This window comes from Phocoena phocoena, chromosome 7, assembly GCF_963924675.1.
Source record: "Phocoena phocoena chromosome 7, mPhoPho1.1, whole genome shotgun sequence".
Taxonomy (NCBI): domain Eukaryota; kingdom Metazoa; phylum Chordata; class Mammalia; order Artiodactyla; family Phocoenidae; genus Phocoena; species Phocoena phocoena.
Window position 1 is genome coordinate 28,128,610 of NC_089225.1, and position 17,182 is coordinate 28,145,791.

The 17,182-nt window shown below is 34.9% G+C and overlaps 1 protein-coding gene across 1 annotated transcript in view; it reads left to right on the forward strand.

Moving 5' to 3' along the window:
- KYNU (kynureninase) overlaps positions 1-17,182 on the forward strand; it is a 90,202-nt gene that overhangs the window by 45,460 nt on the left and 27,560 nt on the right. The window contains exons 9-10 of the mRNA XM_065880600.1: positions 11,153-11,251; positions 12,059-12,132. Coding sequence (XP_065736672.1) covers positions 11,153-11,251; positions 12,059-12,132 — 173 coding nt within the window. The remainder of the gene's footprint in view (positions 1-11,152; positions 11,252-12,058; positions 12,133-17,182) is intronic.

Here is a 17,182-nt window from a genome sequence, read left to right on the forward strand (position 1 = left end):
AACCCGTGTCCCCTGCATTGACAGGTGGATTCTTAACCACTGTGCCACTAGGGACTTCCCCCCTTCTTTAATCAGTTAAATTATTTATGCAAACAAGATTAGGGATATCAAAGTTTAGTTCAGTTGAAAAGACAATGTTCACTTTCCTAGCAAATTAAGTAAGGTGGTAAACAAAGAAGATAACTATCACATTGTCTATAAAAAGTAGCTCTAAGGGAAGAAATTTAAGAGTGACATCTTCAGAAACTATCCCATAAGCTTCTTTGCAAGATGATCAAGTTCAGTATGTAAGTAAAACTTAATAATATAAGCAAATTTGGTTGAGAAATTGACCATTTAGATTGGCATAGTAATCACTAGTAAAATATCTTACGGAAGAGTGTACTTTCATTTCCCATCTAAATGGGGCTCTCTTTGATATACAGTATCATTCTCATGTGATGGATAAATTAAATAGTTGCTTTAATGCCACTTTATAACAAGACAGGTAGATAAAAGTAGATATGTAAAGGTTAAAAGTCACCACCCATCCAAAAAGTAACTGCCCATTGTTGGGAAGGTTGTGATTAGGCCCATGTATCCCATATTTGATCCCTTGCTTCATGTCTTTCCCAAATTATGACCATCATGCTTCTACCATTTGTAGAATAGAGTCAAAACCACTTCAGGGCTCCCCTGGTGGCGCAGTGGTTGAGAGTCCGCCTGCCAATGCAGGGGACACGGGTTTGTGCCCCGGTCCGGGAAGATCCCACATGCCGCAGAGCGGCTGGGCCCGCGAGCCATGGCCGCTGAGCCTGCGCGTCCGGAGCCTGTGCTCCGCAATGGGAGAGGCCACATCAGTGAGAGGCCCGCGTACCGCAAAAAAGAAACAAAAAACACTTCAGTCTTTTTTATGATTATGCATATACCTAAGTTATCGGTATCGTATTTTCCTCTGCTCTCCTTCACATACTAACAGTTAAACTAAACCAAATGTGTTGAATGTTTTCTGTCCAGATGTCATTCTTTCAGTCTCCAGGCCTTTTTTCTTAGCTTTCCCTCCTCCTAGAATTCCCACATATGAAGATTCTGTTCCTCCAGCTTAGCTCAACCACTACCTGCTTCACAGGTTATGATCTGTCCTAGAGATTTGCTTTGTTTAACCCTCTTTGTATATACAAACATCGTACATTATACATTTTTTAATCACATGCCAATAATGACAGATCAAGAGATTTCATATAAAAACTCCTAGTTTCAAATTACAGGTTTGGCAACACTAGACCATCTTTCTTGTACGATAACAAGTGGCAAGCCTGAATCATAGCTCTGCCCATTAGATGGGACTTCGGTTCTTCAACACAACTCCCATGTCTACCTGCTGACCTCAGCACTGAAGCAGAATGACAGCTGGTGTATATATTTCTGCTTACATTGCAGCATTCTTACCAAAAACGGTAAAGTGGAGTATTTCTTATAGGCCCAACTCATATATTTCTTGACTAACTCCTGTAGAAACATGAGGGGGTGATCCTTCACCTTCATCATAAAATTTCTCTTGCTCCTCTGTGTCAGGCTAAATCTGTCTTCCTGCTGTATTTCCATAGCATGACAGAAAATGTATTATTGGTCCTCTTTTGTAGTATCTTGTAATTATTTCTATGCCTATCTTAACTATGAAATTTAGGAAGCTTTTGTCAATAGTGTGTTCAATGACTGATTGAGGGTGGACCCTACAAACTTCACAGGCTTATACTAGTGCTTTACACATACATAGTCATTTATCATTAAGTGCATACCTGTTTGGCCAGTGAATGGATAAATGTGTGTTATCAGCAAGAATGGATTAGGCTGATTTTATGGATCACACATTGCATAAAAGACATAACTATGCTCCCATTTAATTAGAATCAGAAAATTCTGAAGAATTACTTATAATGGTCAATTGCTCTAAAAATCAAAATACTTGTAAAATTTGAGTTCTTTTTCAAACTCCATTTCTACTCTTTGACACACTTAGGGCATGCAGACTGCTCCATTAAGTTATTAAATATTAAATGAACTAAATTAAGCTTGAAAAATTACCTTGAGCTATTTTTCCCATCTTGAGTATCTGAAATAAATCAAACAAACTATATTTTGTGTGAGATCCTTGCCAGCTGGAGAAAGACTCCAGAAGAGAACAGTGTTACTTGATTTGTTTTATTTTTCTTCTTTGGTTTTGTACTTACTTCTGACCATAAACAGAGGAGACAATTGCTGTTTTTTCCTGGTAAAAGAAATAGCTAAAATTTACCCTTGAAAGCACACTCTATTAGATAGTAAGACATTTCTACCTGTAAATTACACAACACTTTAGGGTCTCAAGGGTTTTTTTGTTTTGTTTTGTTTTTTTGCTTTTCCTCTCTCTCAAATCCTTTACTCTTTCTCCCCATGTAGCTGTTAGCTCTTAGCTCTGTCTCAAACCTTCTTAACTGATACCTCCCTCCTTAAATTTCATTAGCAAAATGTTCCTAACACTCCCCACTTTCTACTTCTCATCTCTGGATTTGCCAGTCTCATCAATATTTACTTTTAAAAAGCCAGGCTAAAAGGGTGAATCTAGTTTCTGCAATAGTGCTTTGTACAAATGTGAATAATACTAGGTGCTGATGATGACCTACTGTGCTTTAGGCACTTGGCATGTAGTATTTACAATATTCTCAGCTACCCTAATAGGGAGCTTTTCCCATGGCTCAGTTGAGGAAACTGAGTCCAAGAGAAGTTAAGCAGTTGCTCAAGCTGACTTAGCCAGCCAGTAAAGGTTAGACTTGGAGTCTGGCGCCGATACCATACCTCTCTTTCCACTATATTTTCTCCTTTTATATTTGTAAACTGATTGTGTAAGGGCAAAGAGGTCTCAACATTTGGAAAGTCAAAGAAAATACATATAGCCCTCTTTCTTGGTTATTTTTCTCCATGGGAGCCTGAAACCTTTGTCTTTATGGTTGATATAACTGTCTCTTCAGTTTAGAGAATATTGAAAACCACAATTTTTACTTTGCCCCTAGATGTCAAGTATAAGGAACAGAATTATTGCTGAATAAGATTCTATTCAGTGCCAGCATTCAATAGTGGCCCAACTCGGAACCTCTAACCCACTCTTCCCAACTGCTCTTTTTAAGAGATGCCCCAAGACACTGGTGGGTCTCCTTCTGATGGTTCTCTTAGATAGTTCTATTGGCAATAGCTCCCACCAATGATTGCCCCATTGTCATTCCTGTTAGCAGCTCTTCAGGGCTTTTAGATGTATTTGCAGGTGCCCTCCCTCTAATTAAGAGCTTACAAACTCCTATACGACTGGGAAGCTAATCTACATGACAATAGGGAGAATTTCAACAGGAAGTCCACTGAACCTTCTAATGGTAGCTGAGTTGCAGAGTATTCTCAAGAAATTTCATTGTTTCACAGGTATATTGACCCCTCACTTAATATCAGTTTCCAGGATTTAAGAGGGGGAGAGAGAGAGAGACAGAGAGAGCGAGGGAGACAGAGAGAGAATAGATTAAGAAAAACCCCACTGTGTCTGCCTTTAAAGAATCATATGGAACATAGAGACATATATATAGAAAACTGCTTTAGACTGTATTAATGCTCGACAAGGGTAAAAACAAATCCATGAAAATGTCTTAGAAAATCAATCCAGTCTAATACCACAAAAAACAGAGTTATACATGCTCCAATTCATTTTACCTTACGATTGGGTCAAAACCACATATTGCAAATTGACTCAAGAGGAAGTCAGATAGTGTGGGGAAAATTTCCCACTCAAGTTCGGAAGCTATCATTTTCCTCCAGGCATCTGTTCACAGAACTAGGGGACATAGCTAGTATTCTAGCTAGTATTCCAGACTCTGGTTGCCAGTGTTCCCCATGGGCTACGTGGCCTGCTGTGTAAGTTCCACAGCTAAAACACTTCTGGAATTTAAACAAAGGGCACTTTGAGTTATATATTAATTTCAAAATACATTCAGGTTCCATTTCCTGTGACATAAATAGAGCCCAGAAAGGCCTCCAAAAATGCACTAGGTTGGCCATCTTCAGCACCTGAGTAGAGTTCTACCACCCCATTCAGGACTCCAAGGTTTCCATCCAAAGACAAGCTCCTTAGTTTTCCTGTGTCCATCATCTTCTTTTCAAATTTCCACCCCCTGTCACTTTACTTTTCCAACAGGACACTTCCTTCATATTTTCTTTTGGGTAACTATAAGTTACTATACTTTCTGAAAATATGGAAGTATGGCTTGATATAAGTGGGTAATAAAATCCAAATACTGTATTAGTCTAATTTGCACAGGTTGACAAATAAATGAATATTTCAGAATTGATTCTACTTTCACTTTTTAGCTTACCCTTGAATCCAAACCAGAGTTTTTAAGTCACCGAGTGAAAGCATTCATTCTGATTTCATTTTGATTTCAACTTAAAGGTACTCGTTTTTAATTTAATTAATTCCCTGATATCTATGCCCAACCTTTGTCATGAAAGACTCTTTCTTGATTCAAAACTCTCTCTTATTCGATATCTTATCTTTTTCCAAATTAAGCTCTCTGGAAACCGAGAAGTATAGTCATGGCTTCCCAAATCCCTAGCAATAGCCCACATGAGAGGCACAGAACAATGTTCACTTTATCAGGGCTTGTTGTCTCTGCTGTATACACATTTTGGCATAAATACCATCAATCAATAGCTCTAGGACAATGGGGGAGCTTTCTTACTCAAATTATCATGTAGACTAAGGGTTATTTGTGATACCATCCTTCTCTGTACACTTGCATTTTAAAATAATATTTTGATAGAAGATACATTTGAAATTATTAGACCTTAACCTTGGAGTAATTCATATGTCTAGGGTAGAATCTTGTCTACCCTCCCAATTTTTCCTCTTTCTGTTCCTGTTTGCTGCTGAACTTAATATGAACATTTAGAATTATCAAGTCACTAGCTTCCTGGATGGAATACTGTGTGTATTTTTTTTTCTCCTGCAGTACATATGCTGATTACTTATGTTTTTCTGGTATCATATATTATCTATAAGAGCCTCAGGACTAAAATAACTTTGAGTAGCATTCAGGTTCTGCCTTACAGAAAATTTTAAGTTTTGCTTCTAGTTGCCAAGCTACTTGATTTCTAAAATATTCCCTGCAGTTCCACTTGGAAGATTGTGTTTTGTCCCTTTTAACTTGTGAAAGTTCATTTTCATTTTGTATTGCTTTATGTTTTAATAGTGAGGAACAGTTACTCCCATCAAACTATTGATATAAATTAGTGAAGGCTTAACATAGTATTTCAAAAAACAGTAGACAGCTGTATTAAATAATGTGGGGAAGGAAACTGTAATACAAATTACATATTGACTTTAAGTGCAGAGTAAACACAGTATTAAGAAATAATGCATAGTTCCTGCTTATAACCAGAGTTGGATGAAAAGAAAAAAAAAAGTAAGAAGGATATTTGAAGACCACAATAAATTTTAGGATGAAAGGAAAGACTTTCACAATAAAAATTCACTCTGAAATGATATACTATGTTTACAGAGATGGTAGAGGCCCCTCTTACAGAGATCTTTACTAGGTATTACTTTTTTTTCTTTTAACTTAGCATCTGTGGATTTTTTTGAATCATAGCACTTGAATGAATTTTACAAATTTTAGTGCTTCAAGACTATGGCAAGAAACCCTACCACCTTTCATGTGCTTCTTGTTCATTTTCACCCTCCCCAGTACAAGTCAACACCTCCCTAACTATGAGCTTCCTTGGGAAATCCCAGGATCAAAGCTAACTAGCCAACTTGTTGTTATGAATCCACCATTTGTCCATATCATCTATGTAGAGTTGAACAACAACACACACATACACACACACTCCTATCATTTTTAAAAATTTTTGTTCACTGTCCTCAAATTTTCCCATCAGTTTTTCTATTTAAGGTAATATTGTTCAAATTTATAGCAATGTACTTCTTCAGTTGTTTCCTGTGACTTTATATCAAAACAGGAGTGATATTTAGAATACATAAAGATCTCTTTAGTATGGTGTGGAAACTGTAGTTCCCATAAACAGCCACGAGAGAAGTCACACTCCTATTACTAGTATCCAATTACTAGCCTTGAAGGGACTTGTAGGCCCCTGTAATTTACCCACCATGATGCTAATGCCACTGCCAAGGGCATCCACTGAAGTCTGGACATGCATCGAGCTGGTATGTATGAATGACCACAGGCTGTGTGACAGGCATCTCTTGCAGGTACCTCCTAAGTAACCTGGGCGCTTACTCAACTGGCTCAAAGACATAGGCTACTTACCTATCTTAAGTATTTTATTATTTTAACAATTATTTGAACATACAAATGCATACAAGCTGACTTTCAGTTCTGTGTATAGCTACAAATATATAATTAACCCTTTTCCCACCAAATTTGCTACTTATTGATGGTCTTCATAATTTATAGGATTTTTTTTTTTTTGGTGAAGAAAGAACAAACTAATAATATCTGTCTAAAGCCAATCTGTTATAGAATAAATCAATAAAGTTATCAGGACTTTAATGCTACAAGGGATAAAATTAAACTGTACTATTCCATATTTCATTTTAATTAATAAACAAATAATAAACTAAATTTGAGAAACAGTGATCTAGCTCTTTACCTGGAAATCTCAGCACAGACCCTGTATATTATTCCACTGGTTAGAAAAATTTTTAGTATTGTGCTAGTAAAGATGGCAAAGACAAAAAGTCATGATATTCCTTGTTCTATTGAAAGGGACTTTAAATATATTTTAAACTACTTTTGACTGTCCAAGAAACTTCATTTTAAAATATGCCAAGCCTGAATAAATGGTTTATGCAATAAAATTGAAACAGAAATAAAGGATATCAAATAATATTTTAACATTTAGCTTCAGTTTACAGAATATTTATTGACAATTGTATGACTTTGCTTTTTTACTTATTTATTCAACAATTGAATTATTTGAGTTCATATTATATAAAAATAGAAGATAGTGTAAGATTGGAAAATTGCTACAAGAGATTTATGCAACCAGGGCTGTAAGATGAGAGAAGCGAGAGGGTTTGGCAAAGGTATCTTCCTATGGAAGTTATCTTGTGATCAAAATTTGAGCTACCCAGGCAAATGAGGAGGGAAAGAATACCCCAGAGACAGAGAACAGTTTATGCGAATAAATGAAAGTAGGTGTACGGCACCCGGGACAGGAAAGCTGGAAAGAACCAGATCATAAAGGTCTTTAAAAGCCATACCAAGGAAAATGAGTTACATTCTCAAGTTAATGGGGAGATCTTTGAAGGGACACAGGAAGTCTTATAACCAAATGTATGATTTAGAAAGTTCATTGGAAGAAGGCAGGCTGGAAGTAGTCTGAATGGTTAGAAGACTACTGCCATAGTTTGGGGACTGACTGTAAAGCCAGGTGACACGGTGGCTGAACACCGCTGCTGTCCTTGTATCAATGAAAGTCTGAGCAATTGTGGGTAATTTTAATAAAAATCTGTTGAAAAATATTTGATTTCTATTTTTAAAATTACATAAAGTATGCACTCAAGGGTGAGGTCTGTTTTCACACATTCATATTGTTTTACCTACTCTTATTCGTAAAATAATGAAAATGTTAACTGCATGGCTATACAGAGGTTTTGGAGAACTTAGTTTTTTCTTTATTTTTAAGATGCTGCCATCTAGTGAAACTTTTGTAAAATTGCTTTGTGATGATCTCATGCAAGTTTGTATCTTACGGTCATTTCCTAAAAACAGTCACATTTTAATAATTTATGTTCTCTGCCACCCATGGGGAAAGAATTGTACATGCATTAAAACATACTGTAGGAGCCACAAGTGATTATTTTACATCGTGCCACAGATGTGACTACAGAGCTTTTAATAACAGGATACGGTAGGTGAAGTTTCATGGTTTCTTCATTGTGCCATTCTTTATAAATAACTGATAATAAAATAAAAGTGCTGCCTTTTTATTCCTTGAGTTTTCTAAGAAAAGCTGTGTTGTAAAAACTTGTCTAAGAGAAGTTAAGTTGTAAAAATTTCTTCATAAAGAAAAGCACTTTAATTGGATATGTTGGTGAGAAAAAAGAGAATTTTAAATTCAAAACATTTTTCCCCCAAATTTAATTTCAATATTAAAAGTGTATCTTAAAATACAAACTAATTGCACATATGTATGTCTCTGTATATATATCTATTGAACCTAGTCTGCAAACCTCAGTTTTGATGACCTCTAAATCTTGATGGAGATTAACTGTATTTCTTTTCTATTGCTTCAAAAATTTGTGTTAGCATGAAGCATCTGTCATATTTTTATGACATGTATTGCTCATTTTTTGTGTTTTAGAAACAAAATACCTGTAAGAACTTTTTCTTTTATGATGTTCTAGTTCTCGCCACATTACAGTAAGGTTTCTAATTAACTGACTCCCCAATATATTGAGTTTCTCTATGGAAACCAATGCTACAGGGCAGGGGTCAGCAAATCTTTTCTGTAATGGGCAAAATTGCAAATGTTTCAGACTTTTTTGTTCATATGGTCTCTGTTGCAGTGATTCATTTGTGCTTGCAAAAGCAGCCATAGACAATATCTAAACAAATGAGATTGTTGTGCTCAAATACAACTTTATTCATTAAGAACAGGTCATGAAAAAAAAAAAGAAAAGGTCATGGTTTGCATCCCTCTGTTCTGGGGAAAGTACCTGTAATAGCAGTTTGGGGTTATTTATTCTTAAGAGGTGTTAGAACAATCTAAAATTGGTACCTCTGCAATTATTTACTTCAAAAACTTCAATCCATAGATGTGTTTCTTCGAAGTTGCAGGAAGTCTACAAGTTTTAAGAATGTAATTATTACGTTTACTCTTAGTAAGCTAACAACAGAAGAACTCAGAGGTTAGACACGTTTGCAAAGTGTACTATCATCCCCATTTAACTATCAGCTTTTTAAAAAAATTCATGTCATTAACTGAGACAGAATAGAGTCAGATAGTAAGAGACTGTTAGGGTCTCAAGTCAATGTACAGGGAGAACACAGTATAGAGTCAAAAACAGCATCATTTTTATGGGTCACCTTTGTGTCAACTGATCTAGACAGGACTTAGTTGCAGGGATCCTGCTAATCTCAGCTGAGGTCACTCATGCATCTCTGGCCAACTAAGAGAATGTGGGAGAGTAGAATCCAGGCTGAGCCCAGGGGAGGATGACTCTGATCCACAATTTTTTCATCTTCCATCTGGGCCAGTAGGTTGGCCGAAGCAAGTCCTTCTCATATAGGTGGCAGAGGGCAAGAGAGAGCAAGCCTCATCACTCAAGTGATTAGGACATTCTCTTTGTATTATATGTGCTGATGTCCCTTTGCTCAAAACAAGTCACCTGACTGATCCCAGTGGCGGAGAATTGCACCCTGTTCTCAGTGAAGGAACTGAAAAGTTACGTGGCAAGGGACATGGATACAGGAAGGGACATAGAATCGGAACCACTAAGGCAATTTACTACAGCATGCATAGACTTGATCAAATTAAATGACATGATGTGGGGTTAAGTGATAAACTGAAAAATTTATTAACTCCTTCAGGTTAACAGGATATACTAAAGCAGCAGTTCTCAAACTTTTTAGTAATGCAAACCTTTTATATTCTTAAAAATCACTGATCACCTCAAAGAGGTTTTAATATTGTTTATATCTATCTATTTACCGTATTTCTAATTAAAACAGAATTTTAAAATACATTTACTTATTTAATTTAGGACAAAAGTGGCAAACCCATTACATATTGACATAAATAATATATTGTTAGGGAAGCAAAACTGTAGTTTCTAAAAGAAACAATAAAAGGAATGTTTTATATTTGGCAGATATTTTATATAGATAGAGATCTTTACTGTTTGGCTTCATAGCAGGCAACTGGTTTTATATATCTTCTGCATTCAATCTCTTGATTTTTTTTTCCTTTGTGAACCACAGGAATGAAATTGGACCTTGTACAGATATATATTTAGAAAAAGCAAAAGTAGTTTAATAGCTTTTTCAGTTAATTGTGAATAATCTTTGATACTACACCAGAATTTGACAAGTGAGAACTTCTTGGGAGTTGTGGTATGAAATGTGAAACCAAATCACTGATCTTTCTATGCTTTGTTACATTAAACTCCATTGGCTGATTTTTCATTTTGAATAGATCTTTTATCCATGCATGATATGTAATAAGCGTTGGTCATTTGGAAAATATTGGTTCATTATTATGCATATTTTACAAATATTGATATTTACATATTTCAGTATATGTTCTTTTAAAAATTATATATTACTTCTAAACTCATCAGAAATATCTTTAAATACTGGGAAATGGTCATATTCATAAAAGTGGATACAAGTTTTCCAAAATTCTATTTTATCTTGGTAACTACTTTTTTTCCTTGGCAACAAATCCTGTGAGTTATTTTCCTTACATTGACAGACTCATTTAATTTTCCAAAATATGTCTGTCAAATACCTAAGTATGACCTACTATTGTTTGTATATAAGTTGCTCTTTCATGCAAAAACGGTTTTCCAGTAAGCTAAAGTGGCTAATTCAGCTTGCAACTCAAATAATTGCATAAGTGCATTACTTTGAGACAACTATCCTACTTCAGGATATGGTCAAATGTCTTATGCATAATTCCCACATTAAATCTTAAAAATAGGAAAATTAAGATATTGAGATTTAATATAAATGTATTAGTTTTATACTTTTATCAAGGAGATATATAAGTGAAATTAACTTTTTTATGCTGTAACTGAAAGGCTTTGACACACAATGACAGTACAAGCTTCCACTACCTTGATTTGTGCTGAGGTGCCAGCAATTTCACCCATCATTGCTTTTGCATTATCATTGCAAATGTCAACACAGTGAAGAAGGCAAAGAATGTCTTCTTCATGGTATGAAAATTGTTTTGACCTGAAAGGGTCTTGGGAATGCCCAGGATTTTGTGACTCACACTTTGTGGGTCACTGTACCAAAGGATGAACTATATTTATGGTACAGCAGTGTGTCAAAGATTTTCTTAAGTATACTGTCTTTACTATTTCAAATCATTAAGTGAATTCAAAATTTATTATGTTCTTCCACAGGGTTGTTTGGTTGGCTTTGATCTGGCACATGCAGTTGGAAATGTTGAACTCCACTTACATGAGTGGGGAGTTGATTTTGCCTGCTGGTGCTCCTACAAGGTATCAACAAACTAGTTAATATATTTTTATTCTTTTATTCCATATTGACATTAATCTAAATGTAAAACTGGATCAGTGGCCAATTTTAAGTATTTGAATTACTTACCTCCATTTCTTTCATTACTGTATTTTCTGACTCTAGTTAACTGTAGAGCACATGATAGAATAGTATAGGTTATTAAATTTTGCTATTTCCATCCTCTATAGAATACTATTCCTTCAATTCCCTGGCTGCTCTGTAAAAGTCAGGAGGTTCTGGAAAAAAAGCTCCACACTTAGAACTTAATTCAAATTGATCTGAGTTTTTTGTTGATATGTTGTGAAATTTCTACATAAGTAAAGATAATTCTTATGGAATCAACTTTGTACTGACATTTGAAGACAGGTTAATTGACAGGGAGCATGGATATAAAACCAATTTTATTTAAATTTAAGTGTTTTAAAAATATAGTCTTTTATTATTATTTAAATAGTTTGTGACAAAATAATTGAAACGAATGAGCTCTGAAGTGAGATAAATGTCACTGGAACTATTATCTACTAGTTGGGGCAAAATTTGGCTAAAAAAGTAATAGCTATTTATTCTCGATTAATAATGCTATGTTTCATTTTTTTTTCTTTAAACAAGGTAACTCTAAATTCTGTTTTATTATAAAAGTTCAAATAGTCACACATTCTGATCTTGTCAAAAGTTGGTTTCATAACAAAAAAGTCAAATTATTACATTGTTTACTTTTGTCATACATATTTAGGTAAACCCATACAGTTTAATTTATTCTCAATCCAGTATTTTTTTTTTTAATCCAGTATTTAAATGCAGGAGCAGGAGGTCTTGCTGGTGCCTTTGTCCATGAAAAGCATGCCTATACAATTAAACCTGCGTGAGTACTATCTTTAGATTCTTCTTTGGTGATGAATAAATGAACTTGCATTAGTAATATGCTAAATTTACATGAGCTCTTTAAGATGCTATCCAATAAGAATCTGGACTGATTATAATTATTTTACTACTCTATGAACAATGATATGCTTTATCGGAAATAAATGGTTTCCAAAGAGTTCTCTTGGTTGAACTAGAAATTTAATCACAAAAGAGAAGCTTCAAGGCTAAAAATGAGTCCCTGTAATCACGCAGAGCAGATGGTTTAATGCGAAGAGACTACTTAACTTTTTTTCAAAAATTAGACTTTAGAAAATTTCAGGTTTCTCACATTGATGAATAAATCAAAGGCAACTAGAGCTGTGCCTAATAGAGCTTCAAAGTGGTATGTGATTATTAAAATTACATCTACCTTTAAAGCTGGAAACTTATAAAATGGTCTTGTAAGGAGTATCTTCTGTCCTAAAAAATTTTATAATCCATGAAAACTGAAGAAGCTGAACACTGAACAACAGACTGACTACATAAAAAGAAATACTTTTCAATTTTTATATAGCACTCCATTTTTTTAGAGCAAGTATAAATGCAAATGTGATACACCAACAAATTTACACATTTTTATTTGACTGGGGAACTCTTAAGTGTTTCTATTTTTTTAATCTGGTATGGAGATAAAGAAATAATATACTGTAAAAAAAATCCTTTCAAAGTTGTATCAGAGTGTAGGTGATGAGCAGACTGTCTAGACTCCTAATAGGTAATATAATAACATTTGATTAGTTTTCTGAATCTTCTCAGTCACTGGTTGAGTGGTATAATTGCTATAAGAATTGAAAGTGAATTAGTAATAAAGCTTGGAGCACCTCACATTTTTGAGATTCTGTGCATATAAATCTTACAAATTTAAGATGATTTTCTATAGCTAATTTAATTATGTCTAAAATTTCCACAAGATTTTAAAGTTTTAAAATTAAGTAGAGCATTTTTTAGGCAAGTATTTTGTTAGGCAGACATCTTCCTTGAGTATATTGTCAGTACATTAGATTTCTCCCCTTGTCCCAAATTCTCTGAAAAGAATATAAAGCGTATATTATATTATAGGAATACGATACATATTTTAAAAGGTCGCTTTTTCATTTTTAGCAAACCACATTGATAACATTTTACCTAGCATAAGTGTTTTCCATATAGACAGTATATAAGGTATTGCTTGCTTTTGTGTGAAGACTCACTACCTTGAGCATCTCCAACTCTCCACTTATTTAAATTGCAATAGAGGAATCAGCAAAGGGAAGCAAGGGTAAGTAATCTACACAAATTCTAGAGAATGCAAGTGTTAGCAGTTTAACCGATTTTACAGCATCTCTATTGCACTTCAGATTTCTTTCACCGTTATTTGCCTTTCATGGATGAGGAACTGGAGAGGGTGGAGGGGTTGTAGTGTGTTCGCATGTGCCTCATCTTGTAGAATCCCAACATCCTCTAGACCCAGTAAGCAATTGTTAAGTCTATGCTCCCAGGAGAAAGACCATGCAGACAGACCAGATTTACATTCCAGCTTGATCACTCACTTGCTGGTCCATAACCTGAAGAATGTCCTTGACTTCATAGTGTTCTAGCCTCTATATAAAGATAACATCAGCATCCACCTCATAGGCAATTACTGTGAGATTAAAATGGGATGATGCATGGAAAGCACTTAGCATAGCCACTGAAGCATGACAGGTGATCCATGCATGTAGGCTAAGTATTTTGTTGCCTCAGTGTGAAGCTGCATGTTAACTTGTAGAATTTTGCCTAGTAGAGACCATTTCTCTCAAGCAGGAAACATAGCCTTAAAGATTACAGCTTGTGACCTTTGGGACATTAAACCGTTTTGTACCTATTGCCAAGCTCAGACTGACCCTGTAAGTCTCTATTCCTTGAATTCTCTCTCGTACTGGCCTCACCATCTTAATTGGCTCCCTTGCTAATTAATGAGTTGATTGAGATCTTTATATGTGTTCATTTTATATTTGTATGAGAGCCATGCTTTTAACTTTTTTGAAAATTATACATTATTAACTATTGTTGCATTTTAACTATCTGGCTTTGGAGACTGACGACTCAATTCAGTCTGACTCATGTAGCCCTTCTTACAGGAAAGCCTGTTTGTTGTTTCTTCATTTGTCTGTTGTTAAAGCTTCTTTTTATGTGATATCAGAGGGACTAATTCCGATGGTAACAACTTCTACCCTATAGTGGAACGTAACTGCTGTTGATGTTGTAAACTTTGTCGCTTAAAAAAGGGTGACATCTAGTGGCTAAACACATTATTTCAAATAAAGAGTACATATAACTTTTCCTGGTCCATTCATCCTTTTATCAAGTATTTTTTAAGTATATATATTTAAATCATTTTTTATTTTATATAATTTGACCCCATATTTATAGTGCAATTATTGTGTAGTCAAAGCCTTCGATAAAGAGGCAGGACAGGACGAAGGTGGAAGTTAGTGAGGGGCATTCTAGGTGCATGGTTCAACATACGCATAAATGTCTATCAAGGCTGAGAAGAAGGACATTATGGGAGTGGCTGGCGGCTGGCCTACCTGCTATAGTGAGTGGATCCCGGAACAAGTAATCCTGCATTCTAAAAGTTTAATATTCATTATATAATTTCGAAGTATCTTTTATATGATGTTCCCATTAGCAACTGGTAAATTATATGTGTACCAAGAAATTTCACTTCCTTCTTTTGTTTAAATAGGCATTTTGGCCATTGTTCAAACCTGATGATGACCTAAGACTCTTTCCAAGAACCTTTGCCAATAAAAAGAATGAGTAGAGGCCAGAGTCAGTCCACTGCATTAAGCATTATAACTCAAGCTATTATTCTCAACTAGAATTTGACCTTTTCCTAGTTTATCATCACTTTTCCTCATTCCAGTGTCATATTCTAAACCTTGTCTGTAGCTAAGAATTATACAAAGTTAGAACTGGTTGTGAGTAAATGTTATCTGTGTCTTCTTCCTTCAGGGCTGACTTCAATTTAGTCTACACAGTTAATTATTGCTCTGAAATATGAAGGAAAATATTTTAATTATAAGAATCTGACAATCAGAAATGTATCACTTTAAAAAATATACTTCAAAATCTTGAATTTTTCTTTTTAACTTTATAAGTGTTGACCTTTCTGATAGACTTCAGATCAATATTTAACCTTTTGGTTTTAGGGGATTCAAGCATATCTGAGGACCATAAAAAGATTCTTCTGTGAGAACCTATAGACTGCAATTCAAGACACCACCACCCACCTCTTCTTTTTTTTAGAGAGAGACTCTAGCATGAAAACAGGAGTGGATTATGTGAGCTATTAAGATTCCTTCTATGGCTTACTTTTTTACCCTGTCCAATGAAATAACACATACAAGAAAACTGCTGTTCCTCACTTTCCATGCTGGCATAAAAAACCTCCAAATGGTCTCATATATCTCTTGAAATGCTAGTTTCTCCTACAATTTTTTTTTTTTAAGTTTTCTGAGTGGCCAAGAATGGGGCCAACTGATAATTTTTTTTAAATGCCGGAATTTCAAATCATGCCAACACATTTCCATAAACAGCCAGAAGTATTTGATTGAAGACTTTAAGTAGAGATAACATTTTCAAAGCTTTATTGAGAACCTGAGTCATCTCCTTTATTATAATAAGTCATTTGCAGGTTAAAAAGAACCAATAGAAGAGGCTGGCTGACATCAGTGCATGGTTAAGGCATATTTTAGAACTCAGAAATGTAGGTTATTATTATTATTAGGGAACTTAAAAAAAGAGGAACAATATAAGAAAACAACATTGTTTCCTATAAAACAATATAGGGAAGACTAAGAAAGGATAATTATAAGCATCAAGAAAATTTAGAAAAAAAGACTTAAAAAATTATAAGCATGTACCATGCTTGACCCAACTGTACAATTAATGTTATATGGAGAGAGCATCTAATGCACATTTGTTCTGGGGAGTGCTGACTTGAAATATTTGATTCTACATACTTCTCCAGGCAATACTGGAGAATACCATAGCCCAAAACTCATCTATAATTTAAACCTTGTTTTGGTTTCTGTGATTCTTTCTGACTTACTACTTATCACATCCTTGTCTACTACCTGCATAAGGTCTTGTTAAACGCTGAGAGAACAAGGAAGTGTAGGTGTGTGAATTCACAAGACTCCAAATGCTTTCAAATGGAACAGGCCAGTATCAATAGATTTCTCAGTGAGAGTTTTCACAGAATTCCTAGTTGATCTATGACCTAGACCTCCCAGGGCATCTGTTCTACCTATTTAGCATGTTTCTGGAGTTAGATGTTCAGTATGAATTAACATGGATGACTTCTCAGCCACAACTTCCTGCCCTATCAGACAGCCATATTAAATGTACTTGGCCATCCCCTTTGTCCTTAACGTGTACCTCCCACAGCCCTAATCTTCTAGTGTACCACTTTCCCTTGCTTCTGTTCCAATGCATGTGATTATTCTTCTATATTTTATAAGGTTTTCTCTTTCACTTTTTCATTGATTCTCTCAATGCCTCAACCATTGGTCCTCTTGCCCAGAAGTTTCTCATCCACAGTCATTATGTCAACAACAGACATTTGTAGAAGACACCAACTTGCATTTCCAGCTTTACCACTTGCTTACTTTCTAGCCCTTACTTTCATCTGATTGCAAATTGCGAGAGTTCCTGATTACCAAAGCATTATTCCAGTCCCCAAAGATATATGACAATGTAGGGAAGCAAAAACTGTCATAGTAGGAAATTTTCACTAATGAACTACCCATTTATAAAATTAGCCTTTTCTAAACACCCTTTCCCAATTAGTATTAGCATTTATCTCTATGTTATTATAAAAAAGTTTAGACTCTTGCTGATTATAGAATGTTATAAGCATAACACAATAAAAACTTAATGCAAATGGTCTGTAAAGTAACATTTTTCAAGAGATTCAGGATTTCATGATGCAAGTGATACTGAAGAACTGCTGAATCACAAAATCATGGACAATGAGAGTATGT